The sequence below is a fragment of the Acanthochromis polyacanthus genome, chromosome 8, assembly GCF_021347895.1.
Source record: "Acanthochromis polyacanthus isolate Apoly-LR-REF ecotype Palm Island chromosome 8, KAUST_Apoly_ChrSc, whole genome shotgun sequence".
Taxonomy (NCBI): Eukaryota; Metazoa; Chordata; class Actinopteri; family Pomacentridae; genus Acanthochromis; species Acanthochromis polyacanthus.
Genome location: NC_067120.1, coordinates 23,626,075 through 23,638,165, shown reverse-complemented (window position 1 = coordinate 23,638,165; position 12,091 = coordinate 23,626,075). Strand labels below are relative to the sequence as shown.

Below are 12,091 nucleotides of genomic sequence, written 5' to 3'. Positions count from 1 at the left end.
GGAATAAGCTAACTTCCTTTTTCAAAATAAGTTAGCATGGCGTTTTATTATGGAGCTCCTAAAGGGACATGCAAAAAATAAAATTAAAAAAACGTTTCATGTGCTCACCTGAAACTTTCAGGTGCGCACGTGAAATGTTTTAGGTGAGCACCTGAAAGTTTTTTTTTTATTCTATTTTTTGCATGTGCCTTTAGGGGCTCCGTATTACATACAGGGAGAGAGAGCTTTATATTTAAAAGCCAAGCTCGAAATAGGTCTACTAATTATTGTTTTGTTTTTTTGTTATACTTATTATTATCATTATTATTGTTGTTGTTGGTTTTGTTGTTAATAATTCTGTTGACATTTTTTTTTGAAAGTCCATGTACCATGTCCATGTATGTTGAAGATTGTCAGTGTTTATTAATGATAGAAATAGGGTGTCACAGGTTCATTATAACATTGTTGACATATATTGTGAGTGTTTTGTGAATGATTGGTCAGATCATTACAAAGACAAAACTTGACATAAAAAGAGTTAACACTCCCAAAAGTTAGAAGGACAAAATTTGCATCCAAAACCAAGGTACCTGTAATCACATATCAAAGGAAGAAGAATGAGAAAACATAAAAAATGCATTCTTATATCATTGTTACATTATCTGTAGAGGCCATTGTTCTGACTAATTGTAGAAATAAGTTGCGCAACCCCATCCCAGATGACAAATAGCATTGAAAAGTGCCTTTATTGCATTTTCACAAATAGAATAAAGTTTTCACAAATCAGAGACTATGTTTTTATAAATCTACAGGCTCTGTAGAATAATTTAGTCCAGATTTGAAGAGTCTAAGTGTAGCGGTTCTCGACCTGTACCTGGTCTAATGTGGTCTGGATGAGAAAAAAACTGTAAAATGTGCCTTTATTGCATTTTCACAAATACAATAAAGTTTTCACAAATCAGAGACTGTGTTTTTATGAATCTACAGGCTCTGTAGAATAGTCGAGTACAGATTTGAGGAGTGTAGGTAGAGTGGTTTTCAATCTGGACCTGGTCTAATAAGGACTGGTTATAAAGCAAAAACGGTGAAATATCCCCTTAAACGTTTTCACAAATAAAATACAAATTTTACAAATACAATAGCTCTTGTCAGGCATAGTTAATGTCTTACCCAAATGTCTAAAATGTTTACACATCAAGAAGTGTCGAAAAAAACAGATAATCAGTGGATAAACTGTCGCACCGCAGGTTCATTTCATTTCCCCTTAATTTTTCCCTAAAGTGCCGAATCGGAAGCTGCCGAATCGGAAGCTAACTTCAGCGTCATGTCTGTTCCTCTGTAACACAGAAATCACATACCCAAGCATTAACATTAAGTCTGGCAAGAATAAATAAGACATAAGAACAGCATTTACCTTAACTGCAATCCATCATCACTGTCTTCGTTTGCATCTGTCTCTCTGCTGCCTGATCTTCCTCCCACAGAGTACATGTGACAGTTAAAGCGCTGCAGCATCTCCTTGCTTGGGATGAAGTCTTTGCAGCATATACCTTGTCTTCTCAGTCCATACTTAATGTGGAGTATGCTGCTGAGTGTGTCTTGTCCCATTCTGCTCCTCAGTTTGGACTTGACCAGGTTCATTTGTGAAAATACTCATTCTACATCAGCATTGCTTAAAGGCATTGCAAGCAATGACAGAGCAAAGAGGGCAAGTTCTTTGAAAGCCTGGTCTCTACTGCTGTCTTTGTAACTGAGCACTGATACTGAGAACTGAGCAGCCTGATACTGGGTGTCAAGAGCCGTAAGCTCGCCGGAGTACAGTTTCAGAAGTGACAGTGACCTGAGGTTGTTGTTTTGCTTGTGACAGAATGACAGCTGGACTGAACTCAGTCATAGATTTCCATATCTGGATATTAGTTGGAAGCCTCTGTTGCACTTGTCTGCATGCTTCCACCAAGAAGTCACGGCACCTGCTCTTCATATTTCTCTCACTTGTACTCTCAATTTTTGCCTCCTCGAGCGCAATTGTGAAGGTGAGCCCAAAACAAATGGCACCCACAGGTAACAAAACAGTCTGGTCTGTGAAATTGATTGCAAGCAGTTGTTGGTCTGATGTAAGGATTTTATCACAGCAAGCATTCCAGCATTTTGAATGGATTACCCCTGTCCTGCTGAAACAGCTTGTTGATCCTGTTGAACTCTTGTAGAAATGGCATAAGAAACAGAAGATACAGTTTGTTCATGGGATCACTGTACATCTGGTGCAGAATTTCAGCATCATAACATCTTTGCTGATCTTTGCTTTGCTGAAAGTGAAGCTTTAGTTCATCCCACTGCCGGAGTATGCGTGAACAGCAGTCATGGATCGAAAGCCATCATGTACCTGACATCTGTGTAAGCATCAAAGGGACTTCACCTGGATTGATAAGGCTGTAGATCTTTGCATATTCGCGGCGGCGAAGGGCACTGTGTGAAAACCAGTTGTGAGAATGAGAAACCAAGTATTCAAGGTTGCGAGGGAGTGTCTCAGCTGCCTTGCTTACACACAGCTGTATTGAATGGCACACACACTTGAGCAGCTGAAGATTTGGGTTTTTCTGGAGCAGATGTGTGTACACAGAATTTCTTTTCCCCACCATAACACTGCAGCCATCTGTACCTAAGCCCATGCATTTCTTCATATCCAGCCCAATGCTCTGTAGAAAACTGGTCAAAGTGGAAGCAATAGCCTCTGCTGTTTCACCAGCCAAATTAATCATCCCCGAAAAGGTTGACACAATTTTGTTCAGTTTAACACTGAAGTAGCGGATTACCACACACAGCTGCTTGACAGATGTGATATCTGTGCTTTCATCTATTACAAGGGAATACTGGGCATCTCCAATATCACTCATGAAGTCTCTGAACATGCATGGGGCAATGACATTATTAATTAATGCAGTGCATTTGGTCCGGTGTATTTTGAGTTCTTTTTCAGTTGAGGTCAATCCAACTAATTCACTAAGATGATCCACAGCACTGATGGATGTGTGGCAGGCTATGTACGTGGCTATCTTCAGTTCATTTGTCTTTGTTGTCTCGTTTTGTTTGGAGGTGGTGAAACCAACGTCCGTAAGTCTCATTGACGAGAAAAGTGCAGAGTTTTTTTTGTGTTTTTCGGTGCCGGCATGCTGCATTAAATCAGCATGGTGAGCACGTACAGTGCCTTGTGAAAGTATTCGGCCCCCTTGAACTTTTCAACCTTTCGCCACATTTCAGGCTTCAAACATAAAGATATAAAATTTTAATTTTTTGTCAAGAATCAACAGCAATTGGGACACAATCGTGAAGTGGAATGAAATTTATTGGATATTTTATACTTTTTTAACAAATAAAAACCTGAAAAGTGGGGCGTGCAATATTATTCGGCCCCTTTACTTTCAGTGCAGCAAACTCACTCCAGAAGTTCAGTGAGGATCTCTGAATGATCCAATGTTGTCCTAAATGACTGATGATGATAAATAGAATCCATCTGTGTGTAATCAAGTCTCCGTATAAATGCACCTGCTCTGTGATAGTCTCAGGGTTCTGTTTAAAGTGCAGAGAGCATCATGAAGACCAAGGAACACACCAGGCAGGTGCGAGATACTGTTGTGGAGAAGTTTAAAGCCGGATTTGGATACAAAAAGATTTCCCAAGCTTTAAACATCTCAAGGAGCACTGTGCAAGCAATCATATTGAAATGGAAGGCATATCAGACCACTGCAAATCTACCAAGACCCGGCCGTCCCTCTAAACTTTCCCCTCCAACAAGGAGAAGACTGATCAGAGATGCAGCCAAGAGGCCCATGATCACTCTGGATGAACTGCAGAGATCTACAGCTGAGGTGGGAGAGTCTGTCCATAGGACAACAATCTGTCGTACACTGCACAAATCTGGCCTTTATGGAAGAGTGGCAAGAAGAAAGCCATTTCTCAAAGATATCCATAAAAAGTCTGGTTTAAAGTTTGCCACAAGCCACCTGGGAGACACACCAAACATGTGGAAGAAGGTGCTCTGGTCAGATGAAACCAAAATCGAACTCTTTGGCCACAATGCAAAACGATATGTTTGGCGTAAAAGCAACACAGCTCATCACCCTGAACACACCATCCCCACTGTCAAACATGGTGGTGGCAGCCTCATGGTTTGGGCCTGCTTTTCTTCAGCAGGGACAGGGAAGATGGTTAAAATTGATGGGAAGATGAATGGAGCCAAATACAGGAGCATTCTGGAAGAAAACCTGTTGGAGTCTGCAAAAGACCTGAGACTGGGATGGAGATTTATCTTCCAACAGGACAATGATCCAAAACATAAAGCCAAATCTACAATGGAATGGTTCACAAATAAACGTATCCAGGTGTTAGAATGGCCAAGTCAAAGTCCAGACCTGAATCCAATCGAGAATCTGTGGGCAGAGCTGAAGACTGCTGTTCACAAACGCTCTCCATCCAACCTCACTGAGCTCGAGCTGTTTTGCAAGAAAGAATGGGCAAGAATTTCAGTCTCTCAATGTGCAAAACTGATAGACATACCCCAAGCAACTTGCAGCTGTAATTGCAGCAAAAGGTGGCGCTACAAAGTATTAATGCAAGGGGGCCGAATAATATTGCACGCCCCACTTTTCAGTTTTTTATTTGTTAAAAAAGTTTAAAATATCCAATAAATTTCATTCCACTTCACGATTGTGTCCCACTTGTTGTTGATTCTTGACAAAAAATTAAAATTTTATATCTTTATGTTTGAAGCCTGAAATGTGGCGAAAGGTTGAAAAGTTCAAGGGGGCCGAATACTTTCACAAGGCACTGTATCTCACATTTACAATATCGGCAGAACGCCTTCGAACTATCTCCCACCTGTGGTCAAATCCAGTCTTTCAAAGAGGTTTCTTTCTCTCACTCTTTATTATATTTTTTTTACCATATCTGCACCACTTTTTCCCGCTCATTGTCAGTCTCTCTCTCCCTCCGTGTGTCACTCTCAGATGTTGCTGTCTATGTTTGAGTGTGGGTTGGGGCGGTAACTGAGAAACGGAGGAGTGGACGGATCCTGGAAAAGGACAAAGTATCGTGTTTCGCTTTGTTGTGGAGAACTGGGAGAGAATCAGGAGCAGTTTATGCAGGCAGCAAAGCAAGCCCAAATAAGCGACTGCACTTCAGAAAACAAGCCCAAAAACCCGCAACCCGCGACTGACGAGATTTGCAAGCGACTTTACAAAAAAACAAGACCAAAGTCGCTTATAATAAGCAGACTTGGCAACACTAGTCCAAGGTGGAAAGGTGACAGAGGACCAAGCAGAAGATCTAACAGAAGCAGGCAAAAGTCGAAAATAAACAAAGAAAAACGTGATTACTGAAAGCATTAAAACAGGTGCAGACTTGAACTGTGCTAAGCACTAACTATTAGTTGTTCACGGACCTGCGTCTGATGATAAAGAGGGGCAGGAGTACCTTGATTGTTCAAATTCCACCTGCACACAATAACCAATCACTGATTTAAAACACCTGCTGCAGCCTTCTATGCTAGCACGCACATGAGAGTGAGAGAGAGAGGGCAAGAGAGGGAGAGAACAGAGCCTGAGGAGAGAATTCTGCCCTGACCACAGCCTCAGGCTGTGGCCATGACAGGTTCTGCAAGTGTGGGCTATCAACGAGAAGTTGCTTTACTTCTTCAAAACTTGCTTGTGCTGTAGGAGGCCATGTACCATATAATTTTGTCTTTGTGACGAGCACATGCTCACATTGGTGTTACAATCGTTGCAAAGGTTGGCTGAAACTTTGAGTACCAAGACACAAGGCCCAGAAGGGATCTGAGAGTAGCAGCATCTGAGGGAGGCGAAGCTCTGAGAACAGCATCAACATGTTCTTGGTCTGGAAGGATGCCATTTGCAGTTATGATGTGACCAAGGAAGCATAGGGAAGGCTTTCTGAAGTTGCGTTTGTTGGCATTAAGCACTAGTCCTGCCTCTTTCAGTTTCAGTAGCACTGTGTTGATTTTCTGGTCACGTTCATCTGCATTGGTACCATGTACAATGAGATCATCCAAATAATTCTGGACACCTGGAAGGTCTTTGAGAATGTCTGCCTTTCATCATTTTCTGAAAGGCAGAGAGGGCAGAAGCAAAACCATATGGGACTTTGTTAACAGTTTATCTACATGAGGTAGTGGATAATGGTCAGTAACGACAGGTTTGTTTGGTTCACAAAGGTCTGTGCACATTCTTATTTCACAAGTTTTGCGTGCTGTGACTACTATAGGTGAAACCCATGGTGATGCATCAATTCTCTCCATGGCTACAGCTTTCAGTAAGTAATTAAGTTCAACTGAGACAGAAGCCCACACCGCAAAAGGCAAACGTCTGAACTGTTGATGTACCGATTTCACAGTTGGGTCAGTTTTCACCTTATGCACAAAGTTAAGTGCAAAAACGATGTCAGGAGTTGAGGTGCCGGAGGCAAGCATAGGTCTGTATTGGGACAGGTGAAGCAGGAGTCAACACAGGAGCAAGCAACTCAGTAGTAGGAGGAAGAATAGCATTTCCTTTAATACTGATATCTAAAGCAGCCACGAGATCTCTTCCTAAGAGAGGGGTGCCTTTTCTCACCACAAAGAACATAGATGTGGCACATGTAGCTCCACGACTAACTTGAACTTGCAGACAGCCAAGCACAGGGATTCTTTTACTCGTGTAGATCACAAACTGAGGTGTAGGTTGGAGTAGTGGTATCGCACTGAAGGGATTTCTGTGGATGTACTGGGGCAAAATAGACACTGCAGACCCCAAGTCCACAACTGACTGTTGTTCAGTGGTACATGATGCAACAACACTGCCGCTTTGTGAAACGTAGTGGTGGTATCATGATTTAGGGTTGTTTTGCTGCTGCTTGGCCATGACAGCCTACCACAATCTAGATTAAACAAGACTTTTTCCAGTGGATTATACCAATGGAATCTAAAAGGAAACGTCATGACAGCTGTCTGTGAACTGAAACTCTAGAATAAAGTGGGTAGTGCAGCAAAGGAATTATCCTAAGCACCAAAGAGTGGTTAACGAACAATATAGTTAATGCTGTGAAATGGACAGGTCAAAGTCCTGAACTTTAATCCAATAGAAATGTTGTGGAAGGACCTGAAGCAAGCAGTTCATGTAAGAAACCTATCAACATCCCCAAATAGAAGTTGTTCTCTACAGAGGAATGGACTAAAATTCTACCATGCGGATGTGCAGTGCTGATCAACATTTACCTGAAACATTTAGCTTCAGTTGTTGCAGGACAAAGTGGTTACAGGAGGTTAAAGTTTACATATTTAAGATTAACAAACCATTTCTATATATGTAATGTAAGAGAATGAGGAAACAGATTGGATTTTTAAAGGTGTTTCAGACAGCAGCAAAACTAAATCCAGCTGACCTTGAACAACCTCCCTTTTTCTGTGTGAACTCAACACAAGCTAAATAAATAAACAACATCTCAATGCATGAGGTTTATTTTGGTGCGATATCTTCAGGCTGGTGTGGGAACTGCTGCAGCAGGTGACACACCTCCATCACATTTAACAAGGTCGTGGTTGGGACATGTGACTTGACACACGAAGCCATAAAAGCTTGTGTTTAGGTTCTGACAGGTTCACACTTTTGGTCACGATGAGAGGCCTGCTCGCATTCGCCGCGCTACTTGTGGCTGTTATTGCAAAGGAGTCGTTCGAAGGGTAAGTGAGCCAACCAGAACCTCTCACTGCTGGGTAGGATGTAAGTGATCTGTTTATATGGCACTGAGCAAAAGTTTGGGGCACTACAAGTAAAGCAATGAAGTCATGCTAGCGGGGTGCAAACTTTGACTTGTCAAACAGCATCACTTTTCTCAAGTACATTTGTCAAACGGTCATGAATAGCTGAGACAGTTGGGTGAAGGTACCACACTTTCACCAAACTGTCTCGGGTTCCTGTCCTACATGCTGGAACAATGGACTTTTAGTGCCACAGAATCTGACAAACTACCCTGGTCCATGCGCAGTTCAAGTCCACAAAGTGCTTTCAAATCAAGTAAAAGAGTTTTAAAATCTACAGAAAACTGACAGATGATAAATGTAAGGACTTCCCTCTGTACATTTGTAAATTGCACTCAGGGAGCAGAACTCGGACTCGGTTATCCCTAATTTATTATCTTTTCTCACATCCAGAGAGAGGAATGGTCACTTTTTAAATACACAAAGCAGATGTAACAACATACCCCTATTTCAGAAGTGTTTAGTTTGCTGACTCAGGGTGCATCACAGAGAATTTCAAGTCTTGAAACAATAACAGAAAAACAACAACAAAAATAACAACAAGAACAGATTCAGTCTGGCTGAGCTGTACAAAATTTTGTCACTTCAAGATACTGAGAGAGCAACAATTAGTCCTTTGTCATGAGCAGACACAGCTATGGAAGTATTTTATCGACCAAAGTCTTCAGAGAGCGGTGAACCAAATACCCAGCACTTGTCCACCTGCAGATCAACATTTGAGTGTTCGATTTGTAAAAACAGAATCAGATTTATGCATTTGAAACTGAACATGCACACACCAATCTCTGAATCTTCCACTCCAATTATTTTAGTTTTGTCAAATTATGCACCATGAAGATTGGAAGAGACTGTTTGCCATCAGCGAACTGCAACTGTACACACATTCAGATGTCAATGTTGTGTGTGTGTGTTTTTTTTAGAGAGATGCCATTTATCTATAACAAAAAGGAAAGTACTTTCTTCTAAGACAGCTTTTTATGTCTCTGGCTGTGTGTTTGGGCTTGTTTTCATGTGTCAGAATGACTGCAGGATCAATAAGATGCCTTGTCATGCTGCTGCATGATGGAACAAACCTGAACAGCCACAGTGCCTCAGATTTTTGCACAATATGTGTGCATACACTACTGTTGAAAAACTTGGGGTCACTCAGGAAATTTCACATTTTCCATGAAAACTTACACTTTTATTCATGTGCTAACATAATTGCACAAGGGTTTTTCTAATCATCAATTAGCCTTTCAACACCATTAGCTAACACAATGTAGCATTAGAACACAGGAGTGATGGTTGCTGGAAATATTCCTCTGTATCCCATGTAGATTTTCCATTGAAAATCAACCGTTTCTGGATAGAATAATCATTTACCACATTAATAATGTCCAGACTACATTTCTGTTGAATTTAGTGTTACCTTCATTGAAAAAAATGCTTTTCTTTGCAAAATAAGGACATTGCTAAGTGAGCCCAAACTTTTGACTGATAGTGTACATTAATCTCTTGTTGCTGATGGTTCCATTTGATGCCAATAAAAGTTGGTTTAGATGATTAAATGATAACTTCATTTTCACAATAAATGCACCTTATAGTTTTCTGTGGAAGGTTACCTGGTGAACACAGGAGAGTTGTGTTGAGTAACAAGTAATAAAATCTCATGGTTCTCTTTTGCAGACATCAAGTTCTTCGAATCATTCCAAAGGATGACATCCAGCTGTCTCTCATCAAGGAGCTGGAGGACATGATCCACTTTGAGGTCATTTATCCCCACTAACCAAATTCTCCAAAAAACAAACAAAAAAACAACAACAACAATGATTCAAAAGTGTGACACTCATTAATGTATGATATTGCTGCTCTTCTGAAAGTCAGAAACCTGTTCTGTTCACTCTGTGCATGACATCTATGTGTTCTTTCAGGTAGACTTCTGGAAAGAGGTGACACGTGTGAACACTCCTGTGGACGTCAGAGTTCCCTTCCACAGCTTGCAGTCTGTCAAGATTTACCTGGAGACACAGGGCATTGAGTACTCCATCATGATTGAAGACCTGCAGGTACAGTATGAGACCTGGTGACATCCCTGAATCTTATTAAAAAGAAAGAAAACTCGTTGATGTGAAACTCAGATATTTATGACATCACTGTCCTGCAGGTGATGCTGGATGAGGAGCAGAAGGAGATGATGTCTGTTGCTCGTGCCCCTGAGCCCAGAAACACTGACAGCTTCGACTACACCCAATACCACACCCTCAGTGAGGTAGGTGCACACAGCTGCTCCGACTGCTGGAATCCAGTAAAGTGATTATTACGACAGCTGTTGTGAAAGAGCTGAGTTTTAAAGTCTGATCATAGTTACAATTATGGTGACACACAACATATTGGAACTGACAACTGACAAATGTCACAGCACATTAAATTAGAAAACTTTGCCAGTTTAAATTTAGATTCCCAACCGCTCATTGTCGTTTAAATACACTGCAAAAGAAAACTCAAATTAGGATGACATTGCGAAGACAGATGGAAAGAGAAATACAAAAATAAGTCTTTCAGGAAGTGCTGCAGGTGCTTGTGCATTCAGAACATTATTGTGTGTTTGGTTCAGATCTACAGTTTCCAGGACATGCTGGTGGCTGAGAATCCCAAATTGGTCAGCAAGATTGTGATCGGTCAGAGCTACGAGAACCGTCCCCTGAATGTGCTCAAGGTAAAAATAGTCCAAAACATGAGGATTTTAATTATAAAATGAACTAAAAGTTGTGAAAAAGAATGGCCCTAACTGTAAAGAATGCATTTTCCAAAGCATGAATCTCATCCCACATAATAGTCACATGTTATGTACAATCCCCTTTTGTAGTTCTGAAAATAACCAGAGAGCACATACTGGAAGTTATAATTTGAGTATCTTTTAGTTTTTGCTCCTTTTCTTTGCTTTATTGTAGTTCAGCACTGGTGGAACCAACCGTCCCGCCATCTGGATCGACACTGGAATCCACGCCAGAGAGTGGATCACTCAGGCCAGCGGCACCTGGTTTGCCAAGAAGGTCCTTTGACAATAATGTGTTACATCTGCCTTCGATGTCTCTGCACTACCTGGCTGTCCTGACTGTTGTGTCCTTTGCATTTGTGTATGTAGCTTGTGACTGATTATGGAACCGATCCTGCTCTCACTGCCATCCTCAACAATATGGACATCTTCCTGGAGATTTCGGTCAACCCTGATGGATTCTACTACACCCACAACAATGTGAGTCTCTCGCACGTTTTATTACATGAGTGGAATTACTTCTTAAAAATCTAAAAAAAAAAACCATTACGGTTTCTTCAGAGCTTGTCAATCTAATTTCTACTAAGTTTCCAAAGTAAAACCCATTATATCTCGCATGCTTCTATGTTGAAGGAAAGTGAAATTCCAAATTAGAAGTAGAAATCTACCCACTGGATATTTAGACTGCAGTATGCAGGCCTATTTTGTCTGTGAGTCAAATAAGACATGAACAAAATCAAGACTCATAAATATAATGGGAAGTATGAAAGTAAATCCTGAATGTCAATTGATGTTTTCAGAACCGTATGTGGCGCAAGACCAGAAAGCCCAACTCTGGTTCTAGCTGTGTCGGAGTCGACCCCAACAGGAACTGGGATGCTGGTTTTGGACGTAATGTCAACCCACTAATGCACCACATGCCATTCACTTAAGAACTCTTCAGCTGCTCGAATAATAAGTCGGTTATTCTGTTTTTGGGGGTTCTCCTTAGGGTTCTGTCACTGAGGATTGAGGACAGGACTGTGTTATCTACTTAACCGACCTTTAAAGTTACTGCGTGTAGATTTGAACCATCTGCCATTACTGTCAGTCACAATGCTATTGTTGATGCAATCATCAGAGGGCACCAACCCGACACATTAAGTTCTGAACAGTGGCTTTTCAGGTCCTGAGGAATAGCAGAAGTAAATAATAATAATAATAATGCATTTTATTTGTAAGCACCTTTCTTGTCACCCAAGGTCACCTTTCAAGAAAAACAAATACAAAAGAGCAGATAAAACCCAAAATAAAGATAAAAAACACATAAAGATCTAAAAATATACATAAAGAAAGAAGCAATTGCAGAGAATAAATAACCCTGAACAGGTGACTTTTGAGTCTGAGTTTGAAAAGAAGCAGAGAGTCAATATTTCAAATGTCTAGTTGGAGTGAGTTCCAGACTTCGGGAGCAGAGCAGCTGAAAGCCCTGCTCCCCATGGTGCTGAGGTGGTAGGAGGACACTACGAGGTCGATGAAGGAAGAGGATCTGAGAGACTGGATGGAGG

The 12,091-nt window shown here is 41.1% G+C and overlaps 1 protein-coding gene across 2 annotated transcripts in view; it reads left to right on the top strand.

Moving 5' to 3' along the window:
* cpa5 (carboxypeptidase A5) overlaps positions 1–12,091 on the top strand; it is an 84,599-nt gene that overhangs the window by 69,251 nt on the left and 3,257 nt on the right. The window contains exons 1-8 of one of the 2 annotated variants that reach the window (XM_051952647.1): positions 7,596–7,708; positions 9,455–9,536; positions 9,700–9,834; positions 9,933–10,037; positions 10,383–10,484; positions 10,720–10,821; positions 10,914–11,024; positions 11,345–11,435. In XM_051952647.1, the coding sequence (XP_051808607.1) occupies positions 7,644–7,708; positions 9,455–9,536; positions 9,700–9,834; positions 9,933–10,037; positions 10,383–10,484; positions 10,720–10,821; positions 10,914–11,024; positions 11,345–11,435 (793 nt within the window). In that variant the 5' untranslated portion in view covers positions 7,596–7,643. Of the gene's footprint in view, positions 1–7,595; positions 7,709–9,454; positions 9,537–9,699; positions 9,835–9,932; positions 10,038–10,382; positions 10,485–10,719; positions 10,822–10,913; positions 11,025–11,344; positions 11,436–12,091 lie in introns of those variants that run through there. The other variant, XM_051952644.1, reaches the window with a different exon arrangement.